The 16,284-nt window shown below is 37.6% G+C and overlaps 1 protein-coding gene across 3 annotated transcripts in view; it reads left to right on the plus strand.

The window, feature by feature from the left end:
• The window catches only part of DPH6 (diphthamine biosynthesis 6), a 465,669-nt gene that overhangs the window by 290,307 nt on the left and 159,078 nt on the right, over nt 1–16,284 (plus strand). The window contains exon 13 of one of the 3 annotated variants that reach the window (XM_032623458.1): nt 12,134–12,188. The exons of the other annotated variants lie outside the window; for them this stretch is intronic. Coding sequence (XP_032479349.1) covers nt 12,134–12,166 — 33 coding nt within the window. The 3' untranslated portion in view covers nt 12,167–12,188. Of the gene's footprint in view, nt 1–12,133; nt 12,189–16,284 lie in introns of those variants that run through there. 3 annotated transcript variants of the gene reach the window in all.

Genomic DNA, 16,284 nt, shown 5'->3' on the forward strand with positions numbered 1-16,284 from the left:
TACTGAAAGTGATGAAGGAGAATAGCCTGAAACCAAGACTACTCTACCCAGCAAGGATCTCATTCACATTTGATGGAGAAATTAAAACCTTTACAGACAAGCAAAAGCTGAGAGAGTTCAGCACCACCAAACCAGCCTTACAACAAATGCTAAAGGAACTTCTCTAGACACGAAACACAAGAGAAGGAAATGACCTATAGTAGCGAACCCAAAGCAATATATAAAATGGAAATAGGAACATACATATCAATAATTACCTTAAATGTAAATGGACTAAATGCTCCCACCAAAAGACACAGATTGGCTGAATGGATACAAAAACAAGACCCTTATATATGCTGTCTACAAGAGACCCACTTCAGAACTAGAGACACATACAGACTGAAAGTAAGGGGATGGAAAAAGATATTCCATGCAAATGGAAACCAAAAGAAAGCTGGAGTAGCAATTCTCATATCAGACAAAATAGACTTTAAAATAAGGACTATTAAAAGGGACAAAGAAGGACACTACATAATGATCAAGGGATCGATCCAAGAAGAAGATATAACAATTGTAAATATTTATGCACCCAACATAGGAGCACCTCAATACATAAGGCAAATACTAACAACCATAAAAGGGGAGATCAACAGTAACACATTCATAGTAGGGGACTTTAACACCCCACTTTCACCCATGGACAGATCATCCAAAATGAAAATAAATAAGGAAACACAAGCTTTAAATGATACATTAAACAAGATGGATTTAATTGATATTTATAGGACACTCCATCCAAAAACAACAGAATACACATTTTTCTCAAGTGCTCATGGAACATTCTCCAGGATAGATCATATCTTGGGTCACAAATCAAGCCTTGGTAAATTTAAGAAAACTGAAATTGTATCAAGTATCTTTTCCGACCACAACGCCATGAGACTAGATATCAATTACAGGAAAAGATCTTTAAAAAATACAAACACATGGAGGCTAAACAATACACTACTTAATAATGAAGTGATCACTGAAGAAATCAAAGAGGAAATAAAAAAATACCTAGAAACAAATGACAATGGAGACACAACGACCCAAAACCTATGGGATGCAGCAAAAGCAGTTCTAAGGGGGAAGTTTATAGCAATACAAGCCCACCTTAAGAAGCAGGAAACATCTCGAATAAACAACCTAACCTTGCACCTCAAGCAATTAGAGAAAGAAGAACAAAAAAACCCCAAAGCTAGCAGAAGGAAAGAAATCATAAAAATCAGATCAGAAATAAATGAAAAAGAAATGAAGGAAACAATAGCAAAGATCAATAAAACTAAGAGCTGGTTCTTTGAGAAGATAAACAAAATAGATAAACCACTAGCCAGACTCATCAAGAAAAAAAGGGAGAAGACTCAAATCAATAGAATTAGAAATGAAAAAGGAGAAGTAACAACTGACACTGCAGAAATAAAAAAAATCATGAGAGATTACTACAAGCAACTCTATGCCAATAAAATGGACAATCTGGAAGAAATGGACAAATTCTTAGAAATGCACAACCTGCCAAGACTGAATCAGGAAGAAATAGAAAATATGAACAGACCAATCACAAGCACTGAAATTGAAACTGTGATTAAAAACCTTCCAACAAACAAAAGCCCAGGACCAGATGGCTTCACAGGTGAATTCTATCAAACGTTTAGAGAAGAGCTAACACCTATCCTTCTCAAACTCTTCCAAAATATAGCAGAGGGAGGAACACTCCCAAATTCCTTCTACGAAGCCACCATCACCTTGATACCAAAACCAGACAAGGATGTCACAAAGAAAGAAAACTACAGGCCAATATCACTGATGAACATAGATGCAAAAATCCTCAACAAAATACTAGCAAACAGAATCCAACAGCACATTAAAAGGATCATACACCATGATCAAGTGGGGTTTATTCCAGGAATGCAAGGATTCTTCAATATACGCAAATCTATCAATGTGATAAACTATATTAACAAATTGAAGGAGAAAAACCATATGATCATCTCAATAGATGCAGAGAAAGCTTTCGACAAAATTCAACACCCATTTATGATAAAAACCCTCCAGAAAGTAGGCATAGAGGGAACTTTCCTAAACATAATAAAAGCCATATATGACAAGCCCACAGCAAACATCATCCTCAATGGTGAAAAACTGAAAGCATTTCCACTAAGATCAGGAACAAGACAAGGTTGCCCACTCTCACCACTCTTATTCAACATAGTTTTGGAAGTTTTAGCCACAGCAATCAGAGAAGAAAAGGAAATAAAAGGAATCCAAATCGGAAAAGAAGAAGTAAAGCTGTCACTGTTTGCAGATGACATGATACTATACCTAGAGAATCCTAAAGATGCTATCAGAAAACTACTAGAGCTAATCAATGAATTTGGTAAAGTAGCAGGATACAAAATTAATGCACAGAAATCTCTGGCATTCCTATATACTAATGATGAAAAATCTGAAAGTGAAATCAAGAAAACACTCCCATTTACCATTGCAACAAAAAGAATAAAATATCTAGGAATAAACCTACCTAAGGATACGAAAGACCTGTATGCAGAAAATTATAAGACACTGATGAAAGAAATTAAAGATGATACAAATAGATGGAGAGATATACCATGTTCTTGGATGGGAAGAATCAACATTGTGAAAATGACTCTACTACCCAAAGCAATCTACAGATTCAATGCAATCCCTATCAAACTACCACTGGCATTTTTCACAGAACTAGAACAAAAAATTTCGCAATTTGTATGGAAACACAAAAGACCCCGAATAGCCAAAGCAATCTTGAGAACGAAAAAAGGAGCTGGAGGAATAAGGCTCCCTGACTTCAGACTATATTACAAAGCAACAGTAATCAAGACAGTATGGTACTGGCACAAAAACAGAAAGATAGATCAGTGGAACAGGATAGAAAGCCCAGAGATAAACCCACGCACATATGGACACCTTATCTTTGATAAAGGAGGCAGGAATGTACAGTGGAGAAAGGACAGCCTCTTCAATAAATGGTGCTGGGAAAACTGGACAGGTACATGTAAAAGTATGAGATTAGATCACTCCCTAACACCATACACAAAAATAAGCTCAAAATGGATTAAAGACCTAAATGTAAGGCCAGAAACTATCAAACTCTTAGAAGAAAACATAGGAAGAACACTCTATGACATAAATCACAGCAAGATCCTTTCTGACCCACCTCCTAGAGTAATGGAAATAAAAACAAAAATAAACAAATGGGACCTAATGAAACTTCAAAGCTTTTGCACAGCAAAGGAAACCATAACCAAGACCAAAAGACAACCCTCAGAATGGGAGAAAACATTTGCAAATGAAGCAACTGACAAAGGATTAATCTCCAAAATTTACAAGCAGCTCATGCAGCTCAATAACAAAAATACAAACAACCCCATCCAAAAATGGGCAGAAGACCTAAATAGACATTTCTCCAAAGAAGATATACAGAATGCCAACAAACACATGAAAGAATGCTCAACATCATTAATCATTAGAGAAATGCAAATCAAAACTACAATGAGATATCATCTCACACCAGTCAGAATGGCCATCATCAAAAAATCAAGAAACAATAAATGCTGGAGAGGGTGTGGAGAAAAGGGGACACTCTTGCACTGCTGGTGGGAATGTGAATTGGTTCAGCCACTGTGGAGAACAGTATGGAGGTTCCTTAAAAAACTACAAATAGAATTACCATATGACCCAGCAATCCCACTACTTGGCATATACCCTGAGAAAACCAAAATTCAAAGAGAGTCATGTACCAAAATGTTCATTGCAGCTCTATTTACAATAGCCAGGACATGGAAACAACCTAAGCGCCCATCATCGGATGAATGGATAAAGAAGATGTGGCACATATACACAATGGAATATTACTCAGCCTTAAAAAGAAATGAAATTGAGCTATTTGTAATGAGATGGATAGACCTAGAATCTGTCATACAGAGTGAAGTAAGTCAGAAAGAAAAAGACAAATACCGTATGCTAACACATATATATGGAATTTAAGGGAAAAAAATGTCATGAAAAACCTTGGGGTAAGATAGGAATAAAGACGCAGACCTACTGGAGAACGGACTTAAGGATATGGGGAGGGGGAAGGGTGAGTTTTGACAGGGCGAGAGAGAGTCATGGACATATACACACTAACAAACGTAGTAAGGTAGATAGCTGGGGGGAAGCAGCCGCAAGGCACAGGGATATTAGCTCGGTGCTTTGTGACAGCCTGGAAGGGTGGGATGGGGAGAGTGGGAGGGAGGGAGACGCACGAGGGAAGACATATGGGAACATATGTATATGTATAGCTGATTCACTTTGTTGTAAATCAGAAACTAACACACCATTGTAAAGCAATTATACCCCAATAAAGATGTTTAAAAAAAAAAAAAAAAAAAATTGTCTATTCCCAAATTTCCAAGAAGATAAAGAGAACCACAGAAATACGAAAAGTTTGTCCAAGATAGTCTATTATTGAATTGCAGATCTGGGAATTTGCTTCCCAAGGAACTCAGTTCTCAGTAGTATTATACTTGCTCCTGAAGGTGGGGTACCATTTGCATAGCTAATTAAAGCAGGAAACATATTGAAATGTCTTAATAAAATGTTGCCCATTAGTGAGGAAAGGCAGCTACTGCCAATAAAGTGATTTTGTGAACAGGAAGTAATTCTCGCCACACAGTCCTGACAGCATGGCTTCATTTACTACTTGCAGTCACTCTTTCTATGCTGGCTTTTCAAGTCAGAAACTGGTAGAAATTCAGTGTAAGGATTACCATCAAAGTGTAATTGCAGAGGAAAATGCAAGCAGCCAAACAATAATGAAGTGTATCCATTCCAAACCAAGGAAACCAGTATTAATTGTGATATACAGTATGAAAACAACAGCATCTGAGACAGTGTACAGTTTAGTATAGAAGTTGAAAGCACCAATTTGGGGATTGGATGGACAGGGTTTTAATCCTGCCTCTTCCATTTGTTAGCTGCATGGCCAAAGATTTCCCTTTCTCATCTGTATTAACATCACAATAAAAAATGCTAGTGTTGCTGTTTTCCTTCATTTTCCCCCTTTATAACTCCTAAAACAGAGAACAATCATTTATTTAAAAACATGAGTACTTATCATACTTTGTCTTATATAGGTTGCTGTAGGCTCATCTGTTGCCCTGCTTGCTTGTAAACTATTTGGGGGTAAGGATCTCTTGAATTCTGTTAGTGCCTAAACAGTACCATACACATAAGAGGCACTGAAAAATTTATGGAAGATGACAATGTAGCCAACTGCATGTAAGGCCATGTGAACAATCCATAAATCCTTAATAACCATTCCAGTTCCACTGGTATCACTGTGGATTAAGAGTATCCATTCAACATTCATATGTAATTCCATATGCATTCAACCCATAAGTAGTTTTCTAATCTCAAGAGTTTTCTACCAGTAACAAAAATAACAATAATAGCTATCATTTATTGAGAGTCAATTATAAATTTGGTGTTTTCCCATACATTAGCTCACATAGTCTTCACAGTCACTTTCCATAGAAGATATTTTAATCCCTTTTTTAATATAATCAAAATAAGACTTAGAAGGATGTTAACTAGGTGGTCCAAGGTCACACAGCTTGACAGTAGAAAAAAAAAAAACTGGATTTTTACTTAAGTCTAACCCTAAAGGCCAATGTTTTTTCTTACATTTCTTTAATTTTGCAACATTATGAGTCTTAGATTGAAGACTAATTTCCTAATTGTATTTTATTGAAAGTATGATATCCACTAGTGAAATTTACAGGTGAGTATAATTTTTATACTGCTTACACGTAGCATTTTATTCAAATGTCCCTAAGACTTCCTTAACCACTTAACTATTCATTTGAGAATTCTCAGGTCCAGTGACCCTAACAGCTCACCAGATGATATAACTTGGGTGAAGCACTTATTATTTACCCATCACTTTTGTCCACTGTGAACTTCAAATAGTGTTTATTAACAGGATATGTTGACCCCTGGCACACACATTGAGGTGTCTTAGACCAGACCCTTAGATGAAAATTTGTATGCAAGTGATTTATGAGAGAAGCACAGACAGGAAACAGAAGGAAGGCTGGCATAGTGCAGCCTCAGGGGAACTCTGGAGTACACATTATGCCACAGAGTTGTCCCAACCGAGGCAAGGGAAGTAGACTTCCCTACCGCTGGACTACACAGTCTCTGCTACTTGTGGGCCAAGTGACTCTAGCAGCTCAAGAGGATGTGGCTATTACACCAAAGGGTGAGTGCACAGAAACGAAAGCAGTAAAAGGGTTTCTGGGCAGAGCATTGACATTGCAACAGGTTGTACCCCAGATACCAGACGTGGAAATAGAACCCAACTTAAGATCTATGTTCTCCTTGATGTCCATTAAGAGTATTTTGACTTCAGGATATAGAAATGAATAGATCTCACTCCAGATGTAGCTTGATCCTATACTCACACAATATCATCAGGTTCCATCTCTCAGCTCTACTTTCTCTGGGTTTACTCCATCCTGATGTGATCTCCTAGCACCTCCTATCTCTCTCCTCATAGCCGTTGCAGTTCCAAGCTTTATATCTCCATACATGAAACACAGGTAGAAATGAGGGAATCCATATCTCTTTTTCACATCAAAAATACTGGATTACTTGCACTGATCCAGTGTAGATCACATGTTCAATTCTATTCCAATTGATAAGGCCATAGAAATGTATAGAATCATTGGCTTAAGCAAATGTTACATGCTCCTGCCTAAGTTTAGCTTCAGTTCATTAGTTGAGTCAATATTATTAAAATGTCATAGTTTGGACGTTCAGAATATTAGAAAGGAAGAAGAGGAAAGTACATGCTAGGAAAGAAATTAATAAATAGCCACTGGTCTCTTGTTTTTACTGTAAATTTGAATTTGCTGTGATCTGAGCCTAAGTAATTTCAAGCTATAGACATGACAGTGTTTCAGCCAAGTTGTGAACCCAGTTGGAATTAGCAGAATTGGGTTGAGTGGAAGGAGAGACAGAAAATTCCCAGAAGTTAGGCTATGGTATGTGAAGCATGGGATATACCACCTCTATTATCACTACCACCACCATCACCTCATCACCCTACCCCTGCAAACAAGAAAACAAGCCTTCCTACCATGTTTACTCAGTTAGAATAGAGGTTTGCCATTAAATACAGCTTTTGAAATGGATATCCTAGGAATTTCCTATAGGCCCAATCTGGGCCAAGACAGAAGAATGAGGCTTAGCCAATTAGACATATGACTATCTCCTAACTGTTCCATCATTTATTCACTCAATAAATATTAAACACCTACTATACACCAAGTACTATTCTGAATACTGGAAGTATAGTGGCGAACAAAACATAGTAGGTACCTACTGTCAGCAGGGGGTTACAGACAATTACAAATAGGCAATAAGATATCTTTAGAGAGTGATAAATACTATGAAGAAAATAAAAGGGAATGAATTTGAGGTCAGGTAAGTGGAGCATTTATCTGAAAAGGTGATATTTGAGCTGAGACTTGATTGATAAGAAGAAGCCAACCATGCAAATGTCTCTAAGAGCATTAAAGGCAGTGGAAATAGCACAAAGGCAAGAAGTAGGAATAAATTTGGTGTTATTAGAAAACGGGAAAAAACAGTGGCTGGAACATGGTGAGTGATGTGGAGAGAGGTGGGTGCAGTTAGGGTGGACCTATGGCCAGACCCATGCGTGAGTCCTCTGTGTCTGTCTCTAAGGGCAGTTGATGTTCAGCTGGAGATGAACTTCAAATTCCAATGGTCTTCATTCTTCAACTCTGCTCCCTAGTCACTTGAGTATTCCACAAAACCCTAATGAAATCTTAATGGTTCATTTTAGCCAATGTCTTTATCTTTTATTGATTTTGTACTAAAATATCTCTACTTTTTTTTATTTTAGAACCTGTAGAAGCTTATAAAAATCCAGGAATTTAAACAAAAAAATTTTAACAACAAAAAGAACTTACCTTGTGCATACATACCATTTTATATCTTACCCCACCCACACACTTAATGAGATACCATGGGCACTATCTCATATGTTTACATACACCCCCCCTTCATTCTTTTTCATGGTTGCATGATATTTCATTGATGAGTGTATGACTATTTATTTCACTGATTGTCTATTGATGGACATCTAGGTTATTTACAGTTCTTTTCTACTGTAAACACTTCTGCAGTTGAACACTCTTGAAAAAATGTCTTTACATTCTTGTACAACTATTTCAGTAGGATAAATTCCCCATAATGAAATTACTGAGTGAAAGTACGAGAATCAAAGCAAATATTGCCAGGCTGCCTATGGAAATGTTGTACCATACTCTTCCCACACTTGGCCAGTACTGGAACCTATCAGTACATTTCATCTTTGCAAATCTGATAGAAGGAAAATGTTGCAGAAGTTCTTACTTTATTTATTTTTATTTTTTTATTGAAGTATAGTTGATTTACAATATTGCATTAGTTTCAGGTATACAGCATAGTGATTCAGGTGTTTTTTTGCAGATTATATTCCACTATAGGTTATTATAAGATATTGGGTATAATTCCCTGTGCTATACAGTAAATCCTTGTTGCTTATCTATTTTATGTATAATAGTTTGTATCTGTTAATCCCATACTCCTAATTTGTCCCTCCCCTCTCCCCCCTTCCCTTTGGTAACCATAAGTTTGTTTTCTATGTCTGTCTGTTTCTGTTTTGTATATAGGTTCATTTGTATTATTTTTTAGATTCCACATATAAGCGGTATCATACAGTATTTGTCTTTCTCTGACTAACTTATTTCACTAAGCATAACATCCATTTTACTGCACATGGCAATATTTCATTCTTTATTATGGCTGAGCAATATTCCATTGTATATATTATATACATAAAACACATCTTCTTAGGTCAGTCGTCTGTTGATGGGCACTTGGGTTGTTTCCATGTCTTGGCTATTGCAAATAGTGCTGCTATGAACATTGAGGTGCACATATCTTTTCAAGTGAGAGTTTTCACTTTTTCCAGATATATACACAGGAGTGGGATTGCTGGATCGTATGGTAGCTCTATTTTTAGTTTTTTAAGAAACCTCCATACTGTTTTCCATAGTGACTGCACCAATTTACATTCCTGCCAACAGGGTATGAGGGTTCCCTTTACTTCACACCCTCTTCAGCATTTATTATTTATAGGCATTTTGATGATAGCCATTCTGACCAGTGTGTGGTGATATCTCATTGTGGTTTTGATTTGCATTTCTCTAATGATTAGCGATGTTGAGCCTCTTTTCATGTGCCTGTTGGCCATCTGTATGTCTTCTTTGGAAAGATGTCTATTTAGGTCTTCTGCCCATTTTTTGATTGGGTTGTTTGTTTTTTGGTATTGAGCTGCATCTGCTGTTTGTATATTTTGGATATTAACCCCTTATTTGTTGCATCATTTACAAACATCTTCTCCCATTCAGTAGGTTCTCCTTTCATTTTGTTGATGTGCTCCTTTGCTGTGCAAAAACATTTAAATTTGATTAGGTCCCATATGTTTATTTTTGCTTTTATTTCTTCTGCCTTGGGAGACTGATCTGAGAACATATTGCTATGATTTGGATCAAAGAATATTTCACCTATGTTCTCTTCTAGGAGTTTTATGGTGTCATGTCAAACATTTAGGCCTTTAAACCATTTTGAGTTTATTTTTGTATATGGTGTGAGGGCATGGTCTAATTTCACTGATTTACATGTAACTCTCCAACTTTCCCAGCACCACTTGTTGAAGAGGCTGTCTTTTCTCCATTGTATGTTCCTGCCTCCTTTGTCATAGATTAATTGACCATGGGTGCATGGGTTTATTTCTGGGCTTTCTATTCTGTTCCACTGGTCTATACAGAAGTTCTTATTTTAGTCATCTACAGACCCTCAGATTATTTCCCCTCATTCCTTACATATTTTGACTCCAGTTTCTCTGTCAAGTCTTGGTGACTACAATATCCTTCCAAGGTAGACAAGATAGTCCTTCCAGTACCTACCTGATCTTCTTCATTGACAGACACTAAATCTCATGGTTATACACTGAGCCTTGTCATTTTACCAGTAACAGCAAACCCTCCATAGTCTCATTTCAAGCATCTAAAACTCTGATTGCCCCCTCCTCTCTTTCCAGTTCACTACCTGTAGTATTCTAATCCACTACCTGTAGTATTCTAATCCACTGCAGGACCTATAATCATTAATCCTACATCTCTTAATTCTTCTCAGTCCCTCCTTGCCCTTCCTTCATAGCTCCCTGCTGTCCTTCCTTTGTTTCCCTGGATAGATGTAATGGCCCATCTTTGTGATCACTCCATGCACTTACCCTCATCTTCCTTGCGCTTTCCCCACCCCCATTACACTCACCTGACAAATCCCAACCCTGGTTTAATCCAGTTCACTGCCCACTCTTTACCTGCCCCTGGGCACCTAAGCAGAGCTAAAGAAAAACCACAGTCATGCTGACTGGTATACTTTAAATCTGTGAGCATTTACCATTACTGAGCACTTTCTGCTAAGCCAGAAATCTTACTATATTCTCTAATCCATTCACTCTCTGTCAACTCCTTGATGACTAGTTCACAATTTCTCCTCTCATCCCAGACCTCCAACAATTTCTTCTTCCTCTTGACTCTTTGATGATGATCTTAATTCACAGAGATAATGGAAGCAATCAGAGGAAACTTCCCAGACCCTCCTGCTCCGCATTTAATATTCTATTTATATCTGACTTCCTCCTGTTACTGCAGATGAACTGTCTGTGCACATATCTAAGGCCAATTTTGAGGCAAGGAAACTTGAAGTCATAAATAGGAATACTAACAATGGAGTAAATTAATCTTTGTATATGGAATAGTTAAGGTAGAGAGTGCTAGATTTGTTGTTCAGCTCTTTCTGTATGTTGACATCATAGTGAACTCTAGTGATTCACGTCTCCATGGAAATGTACAAGACCCCATAAGTTAGTTGGCTACCCCTTCATTTTACAAGTTGAGACCTAAAGAAGTAAAATGACTTTCCCAAAGATATAGCTTTTTTTAATGGACCACTAGAGGAAACATGGCAAGCAACATAAGGGTAGTTTCACAAAATTTGTTTCTGTAGAACTTACCAAAAATTAACAAAAGAAGCAAAAACAAAAAATTGTATGACCAGTGCTATAACTAAGGAAGGATAAAAATGCATTATCCAAATACAGAACAATTTAAGTCAAATTAAAATAAGATCTTTCTACACAGAGTTCCTCTTCTAGAGAGTAGTGCAATGAGGAGATAATATGAGAATAAAATTGTTTTTAGAAAACTCACTGATGCCCTTCCAATTTTATCCTAAATTTAGAGGGATAGAAATTAGGGGTAAAAATAGGGCAAATAAAAATACGTTGACTATTCCCTTTAGGAGTACCAGTCCCTTATTATTTCAATAAAATAAGCTGGAACCCTGACTTGAAGAGCCACTGAGTTTGGTCATTTCTGTTCTCAGTCCAAAAGGAGAGAAGGAGTGAAATGGGGAATAATCTCTACGGAGCAGTTGGCTTGGTCAAGACCAGCAAACAGCAGCCAACAAAGTCAGGGAGGCAGTGGAAAAAAATGTGTTGTTCAACCATACAGACCACACAGGGAAATATCTAAATTACATAGGAAAACAAAGTGAAGCCCACAGTATTTACCCACCTCCAAATTCCACTAATGTATGAGGAGAAAGAAGGAAGGGCTATCAAAAACAGAATTCTCTCACTCTTCCTGCCATCCCCTCTGATACCTGAGGCACAAAACAAATAATACTGAACATTGGTATATGGCCACTGCATATATGCTAACAAAGAAATATTCCATATTTCTTAATTCCCAGTATAGTTTTCTTTCCTCAAAACACAAGACCATTTTGATGATATACCATTTGACTGGTATGGATAGGGCTATCCATACAACTATAATTATGCTACACTTTCCTGTATGTTTTTTAATGTATTGATATATAGGAATCATCCTCCATTACCACTCCCAAATTTCAGGTAACTAGTAAATGAATTCATTTTGGTTACCTTACGTAGGTAAAGGCTAAGGAAATGTATTCAGAAGTTTAAGAAGAGAAGTACACGGGACTTCCCTGGTGGTGCAGTGGTTAAGAATCCACCTGCCAATGCAGAGGACACGAGTTCGAGCCCTGGTCTGGGAAGATCCCACATGCCACGGAGCAACTAAGTCTGTGTGCCACAACTACTGAGCCTGCACTCTAGAGCCCGCGAGCCACAACTACTGAAGCCTGTGTGACTAGAGCCCATGCTCCACAACAAGAGAAGCCACCACAATGATAAGCCCATGCACCACAACGAAGAATAGCCCCCACTCGCGACAACTAGAGAAAGTCCGCACGCAGCAACGAAGACCCAATGCAGCCAAAAATTAACTAATTAATTATTTTAAAAAAGAAGTACAGATAATTATACCAAAAGACCATAGTGTTTTTTTAGCCAGAAAAAACAAAACAATGACTACAACACTACAGTAATAAAACTGAATGGATATATGAGCATTTACAACTATTTCTGATGTTTCTGTCATTTTTTTAATAAATTATTTTTATAAAGGTCCAAATAGGGCTGAGTGAAATCACAAATAAAAATATTATTGAAGTTAGTATAGTTTTCTCTAAGACATTAGATAAAATGGAACAATTAATGGTAGTTTTTTTCTTTTCTCACGTGTTTAAGAAAAGTTGAATTTTCAAAGAGTGCTTCTTCATGTTACATTCTTAGTGATTATTAAGTTTAAAAAAAATCATTGTGGTAGCACCCCAATGGCAGTGAGTGCACTGGCATCTGGATCTTGCTTTCTAAATACCACTCCCAAATAAGAAGAACCAGGACTCCTTGAAGAAATGGCTGACTCTATAGCTGAAACAAGGAGGATACAAGATGAGCCTGGAGAGTCTTATAGCGTCAGAAAGTAAGGAAGAACTCAAAAAACAACAGGATGGAGACATATCAAGTAGACGGGGAGCCATCTCGAACAAGCCTGCAATGGTCAAAGCTGGGGAAAAAAATTTAGCAACAAAGTCCAAAGTATAAAATAAATATACATGAGTCCATACTGATATAAATAATTCCCAACCCTCAAGTATGCACTTGGTCTTAGTAACTCCCTTCCAAAGAACAGAGTATGAAAAGGGAGGAATAGTAGCTTTACAGTGAAGAAATCTGGCAAACACTACCTTTATCAAAAGATCAAGGAATATCACCATTGATAAGTTATGTTCATCGCATGTGCCCCATTGTATGATGTAATGAGAAGGACACTTCACGTGTGTGGTATTCGTCCTCAAAACTCATAACTTCAGTCTAATCCCAGGTAAACATCAGTTAAACCCAAATTGAGAGGAATTGCACAAAATGACCCATGCTCCTCAGAGCTGTCAAGGTTATAGAAATCTAGAAAAGACTGGGAAACTATCACAGACTAGAGGAGATTAAGGAGATATGACGAACTGAATGCAATCCTGTATGGATCTTGCAACAAAAGGGTGACATTGATGGAAAGACTGATAAAATCTGAATAAAGTCTGGAGTTTACTTGCTATCAATGTATCAGCATTGGTATCTTCATTTTGATGAGTGTACCTGGTAATTTAAGGTGGTAACATTGGGAAAGACTGGGTGAGGTATATACAGGAAGTCTCTGTATTATCTTTGCAACTTTTCTCTAAATCTAAAATTATTCCAAGATAAAAATTTGCTTTAAAAATAAATTAATCCGGGCTTCCCTGGTGGCGCAGTGGTTGAGAGTCCGCCTGCCGATGCAGGGGACACGGGTTCGTGCCCCGGTCCGGGAAGATCCCACATGCCACGGAGCGGCTGGGCCCGTGAGCCATGGCCGCTGAGCCTGTGCGTCCGGAACCTGTGCTCCACAACAGGAGAGGCCGCAACAGTGAGAGGCCCGCATACTGCAAAAAAATAAAAACTAAAAATAATAAATTGCCCACGTACCACAAAAAAATAAAAATAATAAATTAAATCCACTTCACAGCTATCAGAATAACTAAATCCAAAACACCAACACCAAATGCTCGTGCAGGTGTGGAACAACAGGAACTCTCATTTATTATTAATGGGAGTGCAAGATGGTACAGCCACTTCAGAAAATAGTTTGGCAGTTTCTTAAAAAATTAAATGTACTCATACCATATAATCCAGCAATCATGCTCCTTAGCATTCACCCAAATGAGTTGAAAATTTACATCCACACAAAAACCTGCACATGGATGTTTATAGCCACTTCATTCATCATTGCTAAAAATTAGAAGCCACCAAAATGTCCTTAGGTGAATATTTTTCAGCACTTAAAAGAAATGCGGGCTTCCCTGGTGGTGCAGTGGATAAGAATCCGCCTGCCAATGCAGGGGACATGGGTTCGTGCGGGAAGATCCCACATGCCACAGAGCAACTAAGTCCATGCACCACAACTACTGAGCCTGCGCTCTAGAGCCCACGAACCACAACTACCGAGCCAGCACGCCACAACTACTGAAGCCCGCGCGCCTAGAGCCCGTGCTCCACAAGAGAAGCCGCCTCAATGAGAAGCCCACACCACAATGAAGAGTAGCTCCCGCTCGCCACAACTAGAGAAAGCCTGCGCGCAGCAACGAAGACCCAATGCAGCCAAAAATAAATAAAATTTAAAAAAGAAATGAGCTATCAAGCCACAGAAAGACATTGATCAACTTTAAGTGCGTATTACTAAGTGAAAAAAAACCAATCTGAAAAGGCTACATACTGTGTGATTCCAGCTATATGACATTCTGGAAAAGGCAAAACCTCAAAAGATCAGTGGTTTCCAGGAGTTCCTAGGGAGGAAGAGATGAATAGGTGGAGCACAGGGGAATTTTTGGGCAGTGAAACTACTCTGTAGGATACTGTAATGGTGGGTACAAGTCATCATACATTTGTCAAAACCCATAGAATGTACACCACCAAGAGTGAACACTAAACTACAGACATTGGTTAATATATATCAATATTGGTTCACCAATTGTAACAAGTGTGACACACTAATCCAAAATGTTAGTAGTGGAAACTAAGGAGGAGGGCTTGAGGGGGAGATGTGGGAACTGTGCACTTTCTGCACAATTCTTTTGTAAACCTACAACTGCCTCCCAAAAATAAACTCTATTTTTAAAAAAATACAAGCAGTCAATCCAAAAGAAAAACAATTGGTGGTAGATGGAAAGATACATGATACAGCAGGTGTAGTGAAATTCTAATAGTGCTGATGTATATGGATGTTCACTATATAACTCTACTTTGCGCTGTTTGACATTTTTCATAATAAATATGGGGGGAAAGTCATTGTGGTTAATATTAGGAGAAAGCTTAGCAGAGAAAGGTCAAAATAAGCCTGTGGGATTTAATTTAACTCCATCACGGATTTCTCATATGTTTCTGTACAAAATAGGTAACTTGATTAATGACCTGAATTACTCATCTAAATTTTGAATCCCAGTTGGTCCTGTCTTCAAAGAGCAGAGTCTAGATTAAACTGCCTTATTGTTTGAGAAATACAACTAGATATTAACTAGTTAATATTGTTTGAGAAGTACAGCTAGGTAATATTGTCTGAGAAATACAAATAGTTAATACATTTTGAGAAATACAACTAGATGTTAACTGTATGTCATCTCATCAGTAGAGAAAAATGAGCAGTGCTTTGTAGTTTTTGAAACAGTACTGATGACATGGTAGTGAAATCTGCGCAACTACTGTGCTGGACTTTGTCAGTGTCCTTGTTATGATGTAGCACTATTTTATTTACTATCCTAAGACATACATTTTTATTACTCGCTACAATATGACAATAACAACAGTTTTGAATGGTGCATATTTCTCACTATGAATCTAAATACACAGAATGTTTGCTCTATTCTCAGTCACTACACGGTGTAAAACTGGTGTATTAAAAATAGTATGACATATTTGCATATTTATCTGTATTAAAACCCCCATGAAACAGTTATTGCAGATACACAGCTGTTGCTTTTTAAGTATCTTTTAAAGGAACCATATCTCCTCTCCTATATAAATTATATGCATTTTCAAATATATCATCTGAGCCAAAGGAGTTTCAAAGCTTTAAACAGGAAAACATGCTCTCAGAGGAGAAGAATGTTAAAGGAGAGGAATTGTAAATTTTTAGTCATTGTGGCCAAATG

This window comes from Phocoena sinus, chromosome 2, assembly GCF_008692025.1.
Source record: "Phocoena sinus isolate mPhoSin1 chromosome 2, mPhoSin1.pri, whole genome shotgun sequence".
Taxonomy (NCBI): Eukaryota; Metazoa; Chordata; class Mammalia; order Artiodactyla; family Phocoenidae; genus Phocoena; species Phocoena sinus.